At 37.0% G+C, this 18609-nt stretch overlaps 1 protein-coding gene across 1 annotated transcript in view; it reads right to left on the bottom strand.

Annotated features, from left to right (window-relative positions):
- Positions 1-18609, bottom strand: part of KCND3 (potassium voltage-gated channel subfamily D member 3) — a gene marked incomplete at both ends in the record, with an annotated part of 316955 nt that overhangs the window by 53917 nt on the left and 244429 nt on the right. The window contains one exon of the mRNA XM_081322387.1: positions 10620-10782. Within this exon, the coding sequence (XP_081178513.1) occupies positions 10620-10782 (163 nt within the window). The remainder of the gene's footprint in view (positions 1-10619; positions 10783-18609) is intronic.

Here is an 18609-nt window from a genome sequence, read left to right as displayed (position 1 = left end):
GTAAAGACTTTAAACATCACATGGGAAGAGGCTGATGTATTCGCCCCAAACTGAAAATACTGGAGATCTCTTGTGGCCAGAAATGCTACATAGCATAAGAGGATCTAATGTTAATGCTAATTTGAAAACAATACATCCTTAAATACTTGAAAGAGGTTCTTTTGCACAGTCCTAGAAATTATTACAGCATTTTCCCAATTGATAGATTTAACACCAGGAAGCCAATCTTGGGAATGGGGTGGGATGAGGGATTGGAAAACATTTGGGAGCATATCTCATGTGTGGTTGGAGGCTAGGTTTTGTATGGGAAGCTTTTGTTTTATTTTTAAAGTGTTCTATGTTCTTATGAACCTGTGGGAGGAAAATAGACCTGTCTCCATGAAATAATCATTTCTCCAATCTTTCTAGATCAGTTGTGATTTGTTGAGTTCTCTCTTTTTGTACTATAGGTTATATGACTGTTCATGAAATTAAAAGTTTTTTGCAGTACTGAAAATGAGCACAAGTAGTTTTATTTAGGGAATAACTTTGTGCCCTAATAATGTTTTAAACAAAGAACATGTCTAAAAAAGTCCATGAACTGCCTTCATCCTCAATTATACTGAAGTGAACCTTACAAAAGTTATCAATGGACTGTTATTAAATTAGCAAATTATTAATGTCTAAACACATGGATTGGACAACATATCTTAATGTTTAATTCAGGCAGGTCACTCACTAATTCATTTCCACTGTGAGTCAGTTTGGGGAATAGTTGTTTCATGTTTTGTCTCCATTTACCTGATTTATTATTGTATCAGTACTTAGTGTACAGTTTCAGGTCTTCAATAAGAGTAAGGGCCCATCCACGCACTGCTCCTGGATCAGGTCTTGACCTATACTGCACTCATTACAGTACCTTGTTTTGAAGGCTGAAGCAGCATTTGTTTTTTTCCCTGGCTTAATGCTACTTTTCCTGGAACTAGAGTAAAACAGAGGGTTTTTTTTTGGGGGGGGGAATGAAATGGCATTACTAGGATTGCTCATTGTCTGTTTTACTCTTGGTTTTGCTGTTGCTTTACCCATCTTTCAGCACCCAAATGCAAGCAAGATATTATTCAGCATTTGATGCAACCTAACCATGTTAAAGCAGGCATAAAGTAGCCTAATCAGTGAAATGAATTTTATTTCTCCAAGTCAATCGTGAATCAGTTGCACATTGGTGTAAAATACTATGCTTTTATAGCAAGGAAGTTATATAGTATGCAATAAACTCTTGCCTCATTCTGCTTTCCAGCCTCTGGGCTCAAGAAAGCCATTATCTCCCCTCTCTCTTCCCCAACATTCCCATATAGGTAGTCCTGGACTTAGGCACCACAATAGGAACATTGTTAAACAATGTGGTCCTTAAGTGATGTTATAACCTTTTTTGTAACCAGGATCATTAAGAAAAAAGAGAAAGAGAGGCTCAACACCATAACATCTGCATTTGCTCTGTATCTCTTTTTCGTTTGCCAAATATATACAAAATGCTTTGAAAATTGCTGATAGTGGAGAAGTGGCAACAATTCTTTTTCATGGACTGCAGGCATAGTAATTTTACTATGGAGTTGGAGTTGGACAATTCAATGAACAGGATATTGAATTCATTTTTAAGGCCTTTTATCATTGCCTGGAGGGACTGTTTAGAAAAGTTGAGGGCTACTGAAATGGAGGTAACGAAAATTCAGTTTCAAAAGAATTTATCAATGAATGAGAGTGTGAAAATAGAGCGAAAACCATGTTGTGTGGAAATACCTTATAAATAGATACCATGAACAGTGTATCACGAACTCTGTTTTCAACTTCATGATCACTCAGTTGTGGCATTGTAGATCCATTCCTCAGCTATCCTGCTTTATGGATTTGATTTGTTTTGATTTCTATTTTGACTTTCTCATCATCTGAGTCTCAAAAGCCAAAGAACAGCTTCTTATTGTATTTCAGATTCTGCTGCTTATTCCCATTCGAAGTCCCTGCATAGTTTTTCATGCTCCAGCCCTGCTTTCACCTTGGTTTCTGGATCTGAGGATCAGCATGATCAGTTCTTTGCCCGTTTCCATTCACATCTCCATTCCAGTCTTGAATTGATAGACTTCTGGCTTTGCATTCCCCCACAGATTATAAGAACTTTAGATGAATTCAACCATGAAATCATGTCCCTTTAATATATTTAATAAGGTAAGCATCAGCCTCTGGATGTAAAATTTCTTTCAAGTTCTTTTTTCTTTTATACAAAAGCAAGGAAGAATTCATAGAAATATGGATACAAAACTATGATAAAAATATAAGCTTTCTTTTTAATGTAATAACACAACAACACAAATCTACAAAAGAAAAGGAGATTCCTTCCAAGGTTTATATGTGGATAAATAATATATCATTTTAAAAGTATCTGTTAGCCAGTCATTCCAGAACTGATAGCAATATGGAACGAGCACTTTTCTAGTTATTTTTCTAGTTATTTATCTAGTTGCAAATGGTGGAAAACATAATAATTAAAAAGTGGGATGTAAGATGTATAAAACTCCTCAAATTTCATGAGTACTCTCCACAGCATCTTCAAATAGGTTTTAATGAATTGGTTTGGTTCCACGTTTACTGGAATATTTGCTGTGTGAAAATTATTTGCCTATTTACATTTAGAGTCTCTGAGCTTAGAGAGCACCAAGGACTCCACAGCTCCTGAGCTATGTATGTTCTCTTCTATTGTTTATGCATAGTATAGTTTATTTAATTCAGGCATTTATTTCAGCATAGTGAGAATTAGAAATTTAAATATGATGAGAAAGTATAGTGTGTGTGTGTGTGTGTGTGTGTGTGTGTGTGTGAGAGAGAGAGAGAGAGAGAGAGAGAGAGAGAGAGAGAGAGAGAGAGAGAGAGAGAGAGAGAGAGAACAACGTTGGTAAGACCAGCAATCAATCACCTTAGCATGAAGTTAATAACAAAGAAAATTGAGTGTCAGAAAGTAAGTGTATTGGGGGATTATAAATTACTGACAGTTTTGGATAGGGAAAGAAGCAGGTTGGAGAATACAGTTTTGTTTAACCTAAGCACTGAATTCATATTTCAAAGGTTGATATTACTTATAAACTATATTGTAAAAGATATAGGATTTTTACATGGATATATATGCTGGCTAAAGCAGTATACTGTATATTATTGCTTAATAAGAGGAGCTGATAAAGCTTCCCTTTAAGATATAGGGAACAAATTTTGATCATTACATAAAAAATAATGTGCAAAATTGACTCTGAATACTGATCTTGAAAAGCTAAGCACGGTCAAATCTGTCTATTACTTTTTGGAAGACTATGAAGAAATCCCATGGCTGTAGCTAGACTAGCATGTTGAAAAAACATCCCAGAAGAAGGCAATTAACCACATTTATATTGTGGAGAAGAAAACCACATGTTCATATTATCACTCAAAATAGAGTTCAACTTGAAAAAATAGAGAAGTGATTGTAATAATTGCTACTTCGGGGTTTTAGTATAAATATTCCTGGATTCAGGAATTAAATAACCCTCTGGACAGCTGATACAGTATGGTATCTTTAAGGTAGCTCACTGATCCTGGGAAAGTAAAAGACAACATACAGGAAAATATAACAGATAAAATCATGCAAATCATAAGGAATTGGGGTATCATTTCTCTAGAATAAAATTGTTTTCTGTGAAAAGTATGTATTTTTAGAGTCTGTGTGATCAAAAGGACTATTTTAAGGAAGTGAAGTGCTATTGTTATTGTTGTGTAGACAGTTCTTTGCAGGCAATAAGCGAGATGGAAGGTTGCAAGCAAGAATATGCTTTATTCAGGCAAACAGGAACAGAACTAAAACAGAGGCTGCTGCATAGCTACTTATACAGTTGGCCACTAGGCGGTGGCCAATAGGTTTAAAGGAACCCATTCCTGCCCCAAATCATCCAATGATCTTCTTGGAGACAACAAGTCTGGCTTAGTCAGTGACCTTTACATAGACACACCATTGAGCAACCTTAAGCAGCATTGAAACAGACACGTGAATCAGTTCAAGTAAAAATCCCAATACATTACACCCCTCCCCCCTAGAATATACACACATTATTTAAGAATATAATCTTGTAGATATTGTGGTGGTCTATGTGACCATTCAGAACGCCTGGGGGATCCAGGCTGCTCCCCGTGTACCAGCTTGCCCGCCGGGCTGGGTGAATGAATGAACCTTTATTGTCAAAGTACAACCATGTATACATTGAGATTGGCTGAGCCTCCCTTCATGCCCCCACCCCCAACTTACAGTGACACAAGCCCTCCATCTTATTACACCATGTGAACTAATTGCACAACACACCGGCCTCGCAAGTCAATTATGCATAAAGTTTATAAAAATTATTTCCCATTCAAAAGCCTAACAACCCATGGATAAAAGCTGTTTTTCAGCCTGTTGTGTGGCTGGCTAAAATCCTACATCTCCTACCCGATGGTAGGATAGTAAAGAGATACCATCCAGGGTGTAAGTCCAGGATTCTTGGGTTCACATGAGTTGGATTGACTCGAGTTCCTTTGGCCAGCCATTCCTGGTCAGCCCAAACCAAAGTCCAATAAGGTAGCTGTGTCAGCGAAGCTACTGCCTTGTTCAGTTTGACCTCCCCCATCAGGAGACCCATGTTGCACTCCTGGACTGTGTCCATCTATGACCACCTCCCCGTTAAAATGACTGAATGAGTCCTCAGAGCATGTGAACTGCTCTGTTAGGCTGCCGGTTGCCGGCTCTGGTTGCGGACCCACTGTGAGGTCCTCGCTTAGTGGCCACTCTGCAAAACGCCTTTGCAGCTGATCAATATGTCGGCGAATGACTCGACCCCCATCCAGAGCCACCTTGTAGGAAAGAGGTCCCAAGATTTTAACAATTTTACCCGGCACCCACAAATTCCCATGCCCATAGTTCCAGGCCCACACCCCATCACTCACTTGCAACCCCCTTGTGTGTGCAGTGTCTGCTGCTACCCGGTCAGGATGCAACCTATCCAATTTTGTGATTAATCTTCTTCCCCAGTGAACCTGTGCTGGGCTTTTGCCTGTTGCTGTGCAAGGCATAGTGTGCTGGCAAAGCAAGAAATCAGCCAGCCTATGGTGCTAATCCCCTGAAACAATGCGCTTGAGTGACTCTGGGGACAATAACCCTGCTCCCCCATAGAATGCAGCCTTTGTGAGCTGAAAGCTCATGCCTACGTGTGAAGTAGCTCTGGAACTCTGGTCCCGGGCTATTTTACAGCCACCCTGTGTGAACCCATGACAACACCCTGCTTAAAATTCTGTCTGCAGCAGTTTCCGCAGCTACATCCCCAGCATGGAGGGGAAGTTCAGGCAAATCTTGAATTGACAAGATGTGTGCTACTGGAGCTGGAGCTGGTTCCACATGTGGCAATGGCAACCTGCTAAGGCCGTCTGCGTGGCCCATGTCTTTGCCGGGTTTGTGAACCAGCCTGTAGCTTTAGGCTGACATAAAAATGGATCACCTTAACATTCTAGGGGAAAGTATTTGAGGCATCTGCCTATCTGCCGTAAATAACCCAAGCAATGGCTTGTGGTCAGTGAAGACTGTGAATTTATGGCTGTACAAATCACTGTGGAATTTTTTAACCCTGGCCACGATGGCCAGAGCCTCTTTGTCAATCTGAGCATAATTTCGCTCAGTCAAGGACAATGTCCTTGAATAGTAAGTGATAGGGAACTGAGTCCCATCACCTGACAAATGGCTTAGTACAGTCCCCACCCCATAAGGGGATGCATCACATGCAATACAAACTGGCAAGTTTTCATTAAAGTGTGTAAGCACTGAATTTGAGGTCAGTAGTGATTTTACTGCCTTAAAACTATTTTCCTGAACCTTAGTCCACTTCCATGAGGTGTTCTTGTCTAAGAGCCTTGGTGGAGCAGTGGGCTAATGCCTCCTTAAGTAACACCAGCTGCCTGCAATTAGTGCAGGTTTGAGTCCCACCAGGCTCAAGGTTGACTCAGCCTTCCATCCTTCCGAGGTAGGTAAAATGAGGACCCAGATTATTGGGGGCAATAAGCTGACTTTGTAAAAATGCCGCTTGGGCCCCCCTGAAAGCCCTAATAAGCAGGCATATACATAGAATGAAGGCTATTGCTAAGCACATTGATTTGTGCTTCTTAGATTGTAAGCCGCCCTGAGTCTTCAGAGAAGGGCGGGATATAAATGGGTTTAAAAAAAAAAAGAACCGGTGTAATGGCTCTGCCACTGTGGCCTTGTTAGGAAGGAATGCATGGTAAAAATTCAGGAGACCCAGAAATGCCTGGAGCTCTCCTTTGGATCTGGGGCTTGGTACCAGCTGAATTGCCTTCAGCTTGGATTCTGCAGGATGGATGCCTTCAGCATCATTACAGAACCCTAAGAATTCAGTGGAAGGGACCCCAATTTTACACTTGTTCCTCTTCAGCTTCAGTCCCGTTGTGCGGAACCGCTGAAGGACAGCTTTAAGCCACCTTGGCAGCACCTCAGTGGACTCACTGGTGATGAGTACATAATCAAAATAGGGGCAGACCCCCGGAATACCCTTGAGTGTACATTCCATGATTCCCTGGAAGATCCCCAGGGCTACGCTAACCCCGAATTGGAGGTGAAATCAAACCTGGGAGACGGAGCCCTGTCTTTCTGTGTCTGTAACACCGCAATGCCTAACTAGAAGCCCAACCACAGCTATGATTCTCTCGATGAAATATATTGTCTATCTTGGTCTCGGCATCTATCCATTACTCTTTCGCTACTAACGTTAGTTTTCAAGTTATCCTCTGACATCACATTATGAAAACCCATACCGATCCTAGCCTAGTTAGTATGTAAAATTGAAATGCATTGGAAGCTCCCTGTCATTGAACTTGTGAGCTTTTGAATGGAAGAATGAGCTCTGAATACAATATTTACTGTATGTAACATAATAGAAACTTATTTTTTAAAAGTGGGCAGATAGAGAGTGAAATGGAAGTCAGCAGATGTTTATTTTTTCTCCCTTCTCTTATAGCTCACTCACTTCCATTTGTTAGCCCCTTTTGTGTTTTAACAATAGTGTGTTCGTCATTCTTTGTTGCAGGTAGAAGAAACATCCAATTCATTATGGATCATGTCTCTCTGATTGTCACTTGAATTTATCAGTCAACACTACGATGTGCAAGAGGTCTGCTTCACCCTTTTCTGCAAAAGAGAAGGAGGTGCTGAAGTGCTATTAGAGCTAATTAGAAGAAAGTCAATTACCATAAATTTTTCCCCAGAGGAGTAAAAATGCCAGACAGCCACATTAGCTGTCTTTTGTTATATTTTCAGGTTTACTAAGAACAACATTATTTAATGTTCACTCCATATGTGTGTGTTTGTGTGTGTGTGTGTGTGTGTATGGGAGCTTTCTTAGACTTTGAAATTCAATATTTATAGACTAGCCATTAAAGTGATGATTGCAGTGCAATCTTAGCCTCAAATTATACCTGTAGTAGATCATGGAATCATAGAATTGTGAAATTGGAAGAGACTATGAGGATCATCTAGCCCAAATCTCTAAGTGTATAGGAAAACCAGTTAAGCGTCCATCTTCTTATTTTTAAAATCACCAATGAGAAAACCCATAATCTCAATAGGTGGAGTGCTTCACTGCTGTACAAAACTTAAATCTGAACAAGAAGTAAGCACCTTCAAGTAAATTAATTATTTCTCTTCTTAGTCCCTGATCATTTCCCCTATGGCATCTTTTTACATATCTGCTCTCAGGCCCAGTCTTTTTATCTTCAAACTAAACATCTTGTTCCTTCAGATTGTTCTCACAAGATACATTCTTAAGTTCCTGTCTCATCTTTGTTGTCCTTCTCAGACTCTATTCTAACAGAGTCAGTATTAGGATCACCACTAAATTCCCTGTTCCAGCAGAACAAAATATTATGCTCTATTCCAGCAGAACAAAATATTATGCTCTATTCCAGCAGAACAAAATGTCATGCTAGCAGAAAAATAGCTTAAGCTATATAACTATATAGGTGTAGCCTTTGAATCTTAAGAAAATTGGTCATATACCACAGAACGTGAAGATGCACATTTGGGAGGCTTCCAGTTTGTGTGTGCGGTACTTCCGGACACGCAGGATCAGTCCGCTTCCTGTCGTCCGTTCTTTCTTTTTTGGAGCACCCTGAAAAGGGTTGAAAATTGCCCTGGATGGGCGACTACAGTGAGGAGGCCTTCCCTGTGATCGCGGAAGGGCGGCAGCCCTCTGCTTGAATCCGGGACAGCTCCTTTGGCCTGAAGAAGAAGAGACCGGCCATAAAGATGGCCGATCATTAAGCCGCTCCCTGCCGAAAGCCGAAAGCCCTACCTAGCACTAAGAAGCAATCTGGAGGACCTGGGTGAGACTTTACCTTTCTTACTCCCTTAACTATTTTCCTGTGGGACTTTCCTGAAAATTTGTTTCCCCACTTTTTGGCAATGACAGAGCAAATTAAAGCCAAACTGCAAGAAAAATCTGACAACTTAAAGCCACCAAATCAAATTCTGACCTTAAATGAGGAAATGATAATCCACGAGCAAATAGAAGAGGTGGAAACAAACACTAAAATAGGAGATTTCAAAGAACAACAAATGCAACCTACAGAGAACCTTAAAGTCCAAATTTCAATGTCAACTACAAAACTTACAAGTCAAAAAGCAATAGCACCTGAAGAAAGCAATATTAAGAGTGAAGACACTAAAGACCTTCAAATATACTATATTGAGAATTCAACTAATCAAATGACAACCATAACACCAGCTACTACTTTCTACCTAATCCAGATGGAATTGGAAGAAGAAAAAGATGTGACTGATCTAATGACAACTATATTACATCAATCATCAAAACTGAATTATTAAAGCAAAACTTCAATGGTTATAAAGGGGACACTTTCTTTGAAAAACTGACATTTGGATACTCTCCCTGGATTCAAATAAGGGGTATAGGAAGAAGGGGAGATACATCTGAGAATTTAAAGACTCCAAAAGGGAAGCCTGATTGGCACAAAAGGAAGGCAAGAGTTAGATTTAAAAAAATGAACTTGTTTCTTTTTTGGGATTCCTAAAGATAGAGTATAAAAATACCTTTTAATGGATTAAGGGGAATCTCTAAAAAATATAACTGATTTTACATTTAGGTTTTAGATATGTAAGGGAAAACAAAATTAAGCTTTTAGAATATAATTCTGAACTATATTATAGAATTTGGAATGATATATCTAAAGATAGTATTTTAACAATTGATGTACGGTTAAGATGACTTATAGAATATATTAGTTGTAATGATATAGATAGAAACTCATCTTGTATTTAATTTTTAAAAGAAACTTATTAGAATCGATATATATTATAGAATTTGGAAAGATATAAGATATTTTGATATAAGGGGTGAATTGTTAAGATAATAAATAGATGATATTGGTAAAAATAAAAATGTTTTGAAATGAATAATGTAAGTTTTGTAGACAGGATAATTACTTTTTATTGAAAGAGGGAAATGTGGGTCAACCAAAAGTAAGCTTTCTTTCATTTAATATAGGCTACTTTAGATTACTTCATTGCAATTACTGTAGGTAAAACCTAAAAACAGGATATTGATATGTATTAGTGAAAATATATTGAAAATTCTTTTAATTGACTAGGATACAATTAGAAACGTATTAATTTGATTAATTTGACTAGGTTATAACTAAGGGAAGCGGAAAGGGAATTTTTGTTGATGTAACCTGAGTTATGTACAAATAACCTGTTATTTGATATTGTTTACCTTTGATTACCCAACCACTGTATTGCTTCACAAATATTTGAATGTAAATAGTATAAAATTAATAAAACTTATAATAATAAAAAAGAAGATGCACATTTGGATATGGCATAAAGATAAATACTTTTTCAGAGTGGCTAACCACCTTACCTCAGATGATGGATACAATCTGAAGAAAGATTTGAATAATGAAATAAGGGCCAGGAGGGATGGCGGATAATTTGACTCAGTTCTGAAGAAGCACAGTGGGAGATAAGTGTAAGCAGAAGACAGATCCAAATTCCAAAAATGATGGTACTTCCTCCTAGTTTTTGCACAAAACTCTCACACACCAACTTATAATGACTACGTTTTATTTGATCTTCCTATTGTGAGAAAATGTAAAGGCAACAAGAGCTTTAGAGAATTCTACCTGTCACTAATGTAGCTTGCTTTCACATTCATTATCTGAAAATTGTGACAGTTCAGAATTTGATGTTAAGTAATTATGATAATTATAATGATAATAGATACAAAACACCTGAGTTCACCTTTATGACTGCCACAGCAACTGAGGTGTTTTCAGAAATTTATGCTTCTGTTTAGGATCTTTCTGCCTGAACAAATTAACCTTGTTAAGAGAAAAAAAAACAGGTGTAAGAGAGATAAAACCTGAGTTCCTAAAACAGACTAAAGGTGATAACTTATTCTGGATGCCCCATTCATATCATAATGAATGCATAATATTCATAGAAACACCAATGCAAGCTAGTGTAAGTAGAATCAGACTAAAATATGTTTATTGTAGCTTTCAGTATATCTTACCTTTTGTGCTCGTCGCTTGTCAGCTCTTTGATTCTGATGATAAATTCGGCTGAAATTGGAAACAATAACTGGGACAGGAAGGGCAATGACAAGTACACCGCTCAGTGAACAAATGGAACCAAATATCTTGCCAGCAATTGTCTTGGGCACCATATCTCCATAACTGGTATGGGGAAAAAGAGACAAATAAAATAGCAGTGTTAGTACAAAGCAAAGCACATGTAAACACTGGCTAATCTGATAATGTTGAGAAATGCTTCTCAACCTCAGCAACTTTAAGATGTGTGGACTACAACTTCCAGAAATCCTCAGCCAGCATGGGGCATTCTGGGAGTTGAAATCCACACAGTAAGCAGCTGAGGTGGAGAAACATTGATGTAGAGCAGGCTTTTAAATCTGTTCCGTGGAATTCTGAGATTCCACAAGAATTTGATGGGATTCTATAAGTGAAAATGCACTCATATGCAATCTAGAGGCTTGTACTGAGTCAAATTAACTCCCCAAAATTGCATAAATTGGGTATGGGAAGCTCTCTGAACATTCTGCTAACATAAAAGGTTCTGCTGAATTTACTTTAAATTTCCTACACTCTTTATTGAGTCTTAGCTTGTCTTCATTTAGTGTGGTGAGAGCTTACCTAGGTAACAACCTGCTCCATCAGATGTTCCACTTAGCACTTCTGCAGAATAAACCCCTGTGGCCCAAGATATAAAAGCAATCTTGAGCTCTGTAAAAATGACATATGATGCATTATCCCATATTTGCTTTGTTTACATTAACAACACATTCACGGTGATGGATGTGCTATTTAAGCTTTTACCTGATTTTCCTCAAGCCACTCTGAATCTAGTTTTTGGCAAAAATGAGATGACTTCACATTTTGCATCAATTTTTCTAGCTTCGTGAATTCTAAGCCAGGGGATATGTCACAATTTTCAGTTACTTTCCAAAGTCTTTATGTCTACAGTTTTTTTAAAAAAATCTAAATGCAGCCCCATATATACTTACTGACCTGTACAGCATTAATATAAGCAAAAATGCACAAAGCAAGAATACCTTGTATAATTCCATTTTCAGGTAATAGTTCAATGTTCAATTGCCTCTGCTGTAGATTGTTATAATGGATGTTGTAATTTTGAAGTCTAGGGGTCACTTTTCTATCTTCATTCATGTAGTAAACTATCTGTACTGACCACAAAGCAAGAAATAGAACCTGGCCCAATCTAACGATAAAATAGTCTTCCCCACCTGGGTATATATGGTGGATTTTAATTCTCCTAATCTATAGTCAGTACAACCAGTAAGCAAAATTGAGCTAATACAGAAACCTGACAATAAAAATCATTCTCCTTACATCAAACCTTCACAATCAACCCAGAGACACACTAATTACAGTAGTGGCCAAAATTGTGGAAACCTTTTGGGAAAAGTGTACAGTAGAAATGTCACCTTTGGCTAAGTTTCCACCAATTTTTCTTCTACAGTAATTTCTTTATAACTGTAGCCTTGTTCACTTAATAATACTATTTTATATAGTTTTCTGGGCAACCCAACCAGTCAACTCTTTGCACCATTACTTTAATTTTATTACTTTTTACAAGCTCACTAAATGAAAAAAAAAACCCAACCAACTTGATAGCAGTCACATAACAAATGTCCTCTTCTCAGCTTCAATACATGACATCAATAACTGAATCCTACTGTGATCTGATTGGCTCATTGCCAAAGCAAGATGACACCTGATTGGCTCTCTAAACACTCATGCTCATTGGCTACAATCAGATGAAGGAAAGCTACCTGATATTAACCTAAGCAAGCTGTGCTTCCTTTTTCTGGTTATTTGGCTATAACTTTTCATAGAATACTGTACAGATAATTGAACAAACTATGTTGCATTACATTCTTGATTAAATTATCTTTCCATTGATATATAATGTTATGGTACTACTCCAAAAAAAGTGGTGTTATTTGCCATCAAACCTCAAAAATACACTTTTCCCAAAAGGTTTCCATAGTTTTGGCCACTACTGTAGAAGGTCTGTGAGAATCTTTGATCTGAAGATAGCTTGACTGAACTTCATCTTCAAACTGAATTTTTCAATTAAAGTTCCAGATAGGTTTACTGCATTGAACCAATTCAAGTGACTCCAACTTTGAATAGAATTATTTCAGTTCAAGATGAATATATACAACAAATTAAACTGAATTACTGTTTCATGTAAGACTTGGGAGTATATCCCTATTAATTGACTGAAAGTAGTGAAAAACAAATGCACATTTTAAAATACATTGTAAGATTAATTCCTTTTGTTGCCATCCCAATGCCAGCATTTTGAGGTAGACCAGGTCAAGAAACACATAGCACACTAATTTGATGTAATAACAAAATCATGAAAATCTGAAAGTTTTCTCCCAATCCCTCTTTCGCTAAAAAGAATCAAGTTTCCATCTTGCCCTCTCTTTCTTCCCAGGACTAAGTGGATGTCCAGCTAACTATGTTTGCATTCTTTCTTCAAAGTTTTGCTCCTCCACAACTATCAGTAGTGAAATCAGTACAACATATTAAATGTCAAAAGGTTTGTTTAACACAACACATTTTTCATTCCCTCCTTTCAAGTTAATCTTATGGCAGGACAGAAGGACCAATAACACACCAATCCACTGGCTGGACAATCTTCAAAATCAAGTGTGGATCTTTCTTTCCAGATAAGTATAAGGTCAAGCATTGCTACATGAATTAGAACGCAGAATCTTCCAGCAATATAAATACTCTCAAAATTAACCACAAAAATGTATCAGTGACATTACACCTACTCAATCTGTAATGTATTATCCAGATTTTTCTCAAGGGCTTATAATCAATGCCTAGTTTTCCTGAAAGTTTTTTGGGATGCCTATAAAAATGTTTAATACTTCTTTACAAAAGTATAACTATCAGTTTATTGATCACATTCCCCAGGATTTGTAGACCATTGCAAGAGTACAAATTAGTTCATACCTTCTAGATTTACTAGAATTACTCCCTGTTAGAAAACTGAAGCACCTCTCTGCTTGGATCAATAGTATTTAAAAGCATAGGAAATAGTATGTCTTATAAAACAGACACAGCAGAAAAACAATCTTGGAAGAAGCCTTTTATTCATTTTTTTCCAGTCATATTATGTAAGCATTAAGTAAACACTTTTAAAATGTTTATCTTTCTTAAGATTGCATATGCATCCATGTATAATACTTTTTTAAAAAAAGATAAAGAGAAATAAAAAAATTCTACTAAATGTCAATACTTAGAATATGAGTTCTAAAGCTTATGTAAATATACACTGTAAATCAATTGGAGAACAAAGAAGGGGAAAGTCAAAAATTAAATATAAATAAATATTTATATTGCTTTTAGGATTTTTTTGTTTCTTTTTCTTCTAACAATGATAAATAATAATATAGTGGAGATTTTGCTGTTAGGCTACAAATTCCTGTAACCGTTCTTTGTATGTTTTAGCTTCCACTCCCCTAATCATTCTTGTTACTCTTCTCTGGACTCTTTTCAGAGTCTCAACATCTTTTTTTATATTGTGATGACCAGAACTGAATGCAGTACTCTACGTGTACTTTTTTATTTACACATACATGGTAGCTAGGTTGCTACCACTGCTGCTGCTGCTAGTCCATGTAGCCAGAAGGTTGAGGACCTATGTTGTATAGAATCCACTTTTCTATTTGTTTCTATCTGTTCTGGAATCAGACAATTATGGCCCAGGATTGCTTGTAGCCTTGGGGAGCCCTTTTAGTGACTGCCTGGACCCTCTCTAACCATGATTGTGGAGAATTGAAATAATGTTTTCTTGCCTTTTTGACCTGAAAATGTGTTATATGCCAGACAATTCTGGTGAAATCATGTCTATAAGGTCACAAGGAATTGGAAGAGTTTGTATAAAAACAATGCTCTAAAATAGAAAGGTAAAGGTTTCCCCTGTCAGTGGTGTCTGACTCTAGAGGGTGATATTCATTTCCAATTCACAGCCGAAGTGCCAGAGTTGTCCAAAGACGCTTCCGTGGTCATGTGCCAGCACGACTATGTGCTGAAAGCACATGGAACAGTGTTAATAGGAATATCATTTAAGTACACAGAAACCCTCAAAATCCTCTCTCCATCAAATAGCTCTGGTCACTTGTATGACGTGGTTTTACACACTTTGAGGTTCTTATTTTCCCTAATATTTTAGGCCTTGCTCTTGCCAAGAAAAAGGTTTGCTCAGAAGAATCATACCATTTTTACCTGCATCAACTATTGCTGATACAAGGATAGAATGATTTATTCTATTTTGCAGGATCCAATCTGTGTTGGTCACTGGGACAGGGATTCAGTCTTCTTAGTTTTCAGACTCATACTGGAGCCCATCCTCGGGGAACTTCCTTCTCACCAAAATATGACCAATCCAGACTGGATCATGCAATTCCCAGTTTATCCCAGATTACCCTGGGACATTTATATCTGCCTTCATTTGTATTCTCTTTTGTGCCAAAACAAAGCATTGGATTGGATATATATTTATGATAGAATAACATGAGAGTGACTATCAGTGCAAACAATGAGGAATACTGATACAGAAAAGGAAGTTGTTAAGAATTGTAGATATAGTTAGTGCAGAATATTTGTTTTAATGTAACCAGACTCATTTCACCCTATAGAAACTGAAATTCTTACTTAATTACTACTACTTTCATCCATTCTAACTGGGGTACAAAGCTTGTTTTGCAATGAATTGGATATTGCAAATGTTCATATGGTGTTCTTATTCTATTCAGATTGTTCTCTCAACCTCAACCTTTTGCAATTATTTTAAAATTCAACCTTATTTTTACTGAACTAAATCCAGTTGATAGTTGATTGATAATATTGTCTAGGGATAATTTTCTATTTTTCACTAATACATTAAACAATTAGAACTAAAAAGTAATTTAAAAAGAATATGAACAACAACAACATCAAGAGCTCTGGTGACACAGTGGGTAGAATGCAGGATTGCAGAGAAACTCTGCCCAAAGCCTGGAGTTCAATCTTGATGGGGTTCAAGGTTGACTCAGCCTTCCATCTTCCAACATTGGTAAATTGAGGACCCAGATTGTTGGGGGTGATATGCTGACTCTGTAAACTGCCCAGAGAACACTATAAAGTGCTATGGGGTGGTATATAAGTCATTGCTATTGTAATTTGAAAGTCAGCCAAGACTATTTTTTTTATTAAACATGAAATAGTCTTATAACATATATAAAAGGATGGGGGTATTCTGACCAATGACTTCATAGTAACCATGGAAAACTCTTCAGATTTCTTTGTATCTTTTACTGGTTTTATCATCTAAGAGTTCTGGGACATATTAAGTCTAATGTAGATCCAGTATGGCATAGTATGTAGAGTGCTGGATTGCAACCCAGGAGACCCATTTGATTATGAATTACCATTTGACCTTCGTTACTGTGGGCCAGTTATTTTTCCCAGGATTGTTACTGGGAAGTTAAGGTCTGAGAGCTGAATTCATATTTGCATCTTAATTTTCTGAGAAAAAAGTGGATTATTTCTCTAAGAAATCCATAAATAATAAATGAGCAAACAAATGTACTATAGCTTTAATATTCCTTCTAGTTTTTTGCTATAATGGCTAACAAAGCTACCATTTTGGAAATTGTTATGACCAGGTAATATTGTATTTAACAGGAACTATCTATAGTAGTGGCCAAAATTGTGGAAACCTTTTGGGAAAAGTGTACAGTAGAAATTCCACCTTTGGTTAAGTTTTCACCAACTTTTCTTCTAATTTCTTTAATAATTGTAGCCTTGTTCACTTAATAATACTATTTTAGATCGCTTTCTGGGTAACCAGTCAACTCTTTGCACCATTACTTTAATTTTATTACGTTTTACAAGCTCACTAAATAATAGCGATCACATAACACACTGACAAATTTCCTCCTCTCAGCTTCAATACATAACATCAATAACTAAATCCTACTGTGATATCAACCTAAGCAAATTGTGCTTCCTTTTTCTGGTTATTTGGCTATAACGTTTCATAGAATACAGTACAGATAATTGAACAAACTATGTTGCATTACATTCTTGATTAAATTATCTTTCCACTGATATATAATTTTATGGTACTACTCAAAAAAAGTGGTGTTATTAGCCATCAAACCTCAAAAATACACTTTTCCCAAAAGGTTTCCACAATTTTGGCCACTACTGTAGTGCAGAGGTTAGCATCTTTTTTCAAATGATGGGCATTGCTGTACCTTCTCATGATATTTGGGTCTGTGAACATTTACAAAATGAGACTCCTGCCTATACATGTTCAGGAGGAAAAAAATGTTCTAAAATTGGAAGAAAGAACCATTCAAAGCTATTCCCCAGTACTTGTCATATTTGAAGTTATGAAGTACAGGTATATAACTATCCATTCTCTTGCATAGCACTGGCTAAAATAAATAAATGAGCTACATTATATTCAGTGATGAAACCTAGTTAAGTCATACTTTTTTTCTTCATTTTTCAGATAAAAGCAGGGAGAAAATACAGATAAAAAAACCTAAACTGCATCAGAATAAAACTCTAATGCACTGAAGTAATATGAAACTCTACAGTATATAAATGGCATTTTAGAAATAAGTAAAAATGCCAACAAAATGTTCAATTTGCTAGGACAAAAAAACCAATACCACACCATTTTCAAAATAAAATCAAGACAAAAAAAAGTCAGCAGGGATTTTTAGAGAAGAAAAATGTATCTGGTAAGTATTTTCTAGCACGAGAGGGCACTTTTCACAATTCACATAATGTCTTGGATCTAATGAGAAAGGCAAAGTATTACTGGTTACAGGCAATGTTCAACAGTTTCCTACAATGCTCAGTCATTTGGATATTGCAAAAGGAACAGATGAATAAAGGAGGCAAAAATGTCAAAGAGAAGCTGAGAAAAATATTTTCTTGAGGGCAAACATTGTTGGACACGTGTAACTTCTTCCAAATCAACATATTTGATGAAATAAGTTTGATTTCCATAAAACACTTTTTGGCCTAATAACCATCCTTGAAATATTTTAGTCAGAGAATTTAAATGGTGAAGAACAGGGGCTAATTAACATTATGCTTGCATCATTGTAGTGAACAGGTGCATGAAAATTATGTTTAAGATGTTCCACACTCAACTATGAGCTCCTAGCTTAAAAAATACATTTGTGATCTATCTATCCACATGGATGCACATACAAATGATTCTCAGGTTTAACTTCTAATCATACAGATAATGATTAACCTGAGTTCTAATATTTCTGGCCACTTTCAGTTCCATCCTGGTAAGAGACCATCCAGGTGCAATGTCTGCAGCTAGGGGCCACCAAGACAAGATATTGCTGGATGTACCTCTTGCTTTCAATGTTACATGTTTCCTCCTATCAGTTTGTCACTGGGGATATAACTAGTATCTTGGAGAAAGGGGTCACCTCAAAACATAATTGTCTCAGCCAAAACAAGATAGTTGGCAGGTCTGAAGTAAGTTGTGTCTTTATTTTTCAACTCCTTATAAATATTTACTATGTGTCTAGATTCTTCATTTCAGGAAGGGGCAACACACATCCTTATCTCTGCTACAAGGAAGCATGAAGAAGGCTCCTGATCGTGACTTATAGTGTCACCCAGCAATGAGATAATATAAAGCTTGTCATTACTCTTATATGGCACATTCATGGTTTAAAGACTCTATAACAGGTGTGTCAAACTGTCAGCCCGCGGGCTGGATTCATCATGGCGAAACTGCACCCACCCCATTGCGGCAATGGAAAAAAAGTCACGATACATCATGACACGTCATGTGACATTGTGAGTTTGACACCCCTGCTGTATAAGATACTGTAAAGTCACTGTTTTGGAAATGGACTGTAAGGTTTTACACTTAGCCTCACAATTGCCCCAGCATTACTCAGGAATTTAAAAGAGCCA

Source organism: Vipera berus, assembly GCF_964194415.1.
Source record: "Vipera berus genome assembly, chromosome: 3".
Classification (NCBI taxonomy): domain Eukaryota; kingdom Metazoa; phylum Chordata; class Lepidosauria; order Squamata; family Viperidae; genus Vipera; species Vipera berus.
The sequence above is the reverse complement of the archived record's forward strand: the minus strand, read 5'-3'. Positions and strand labels throughout refer to the sequence as shown.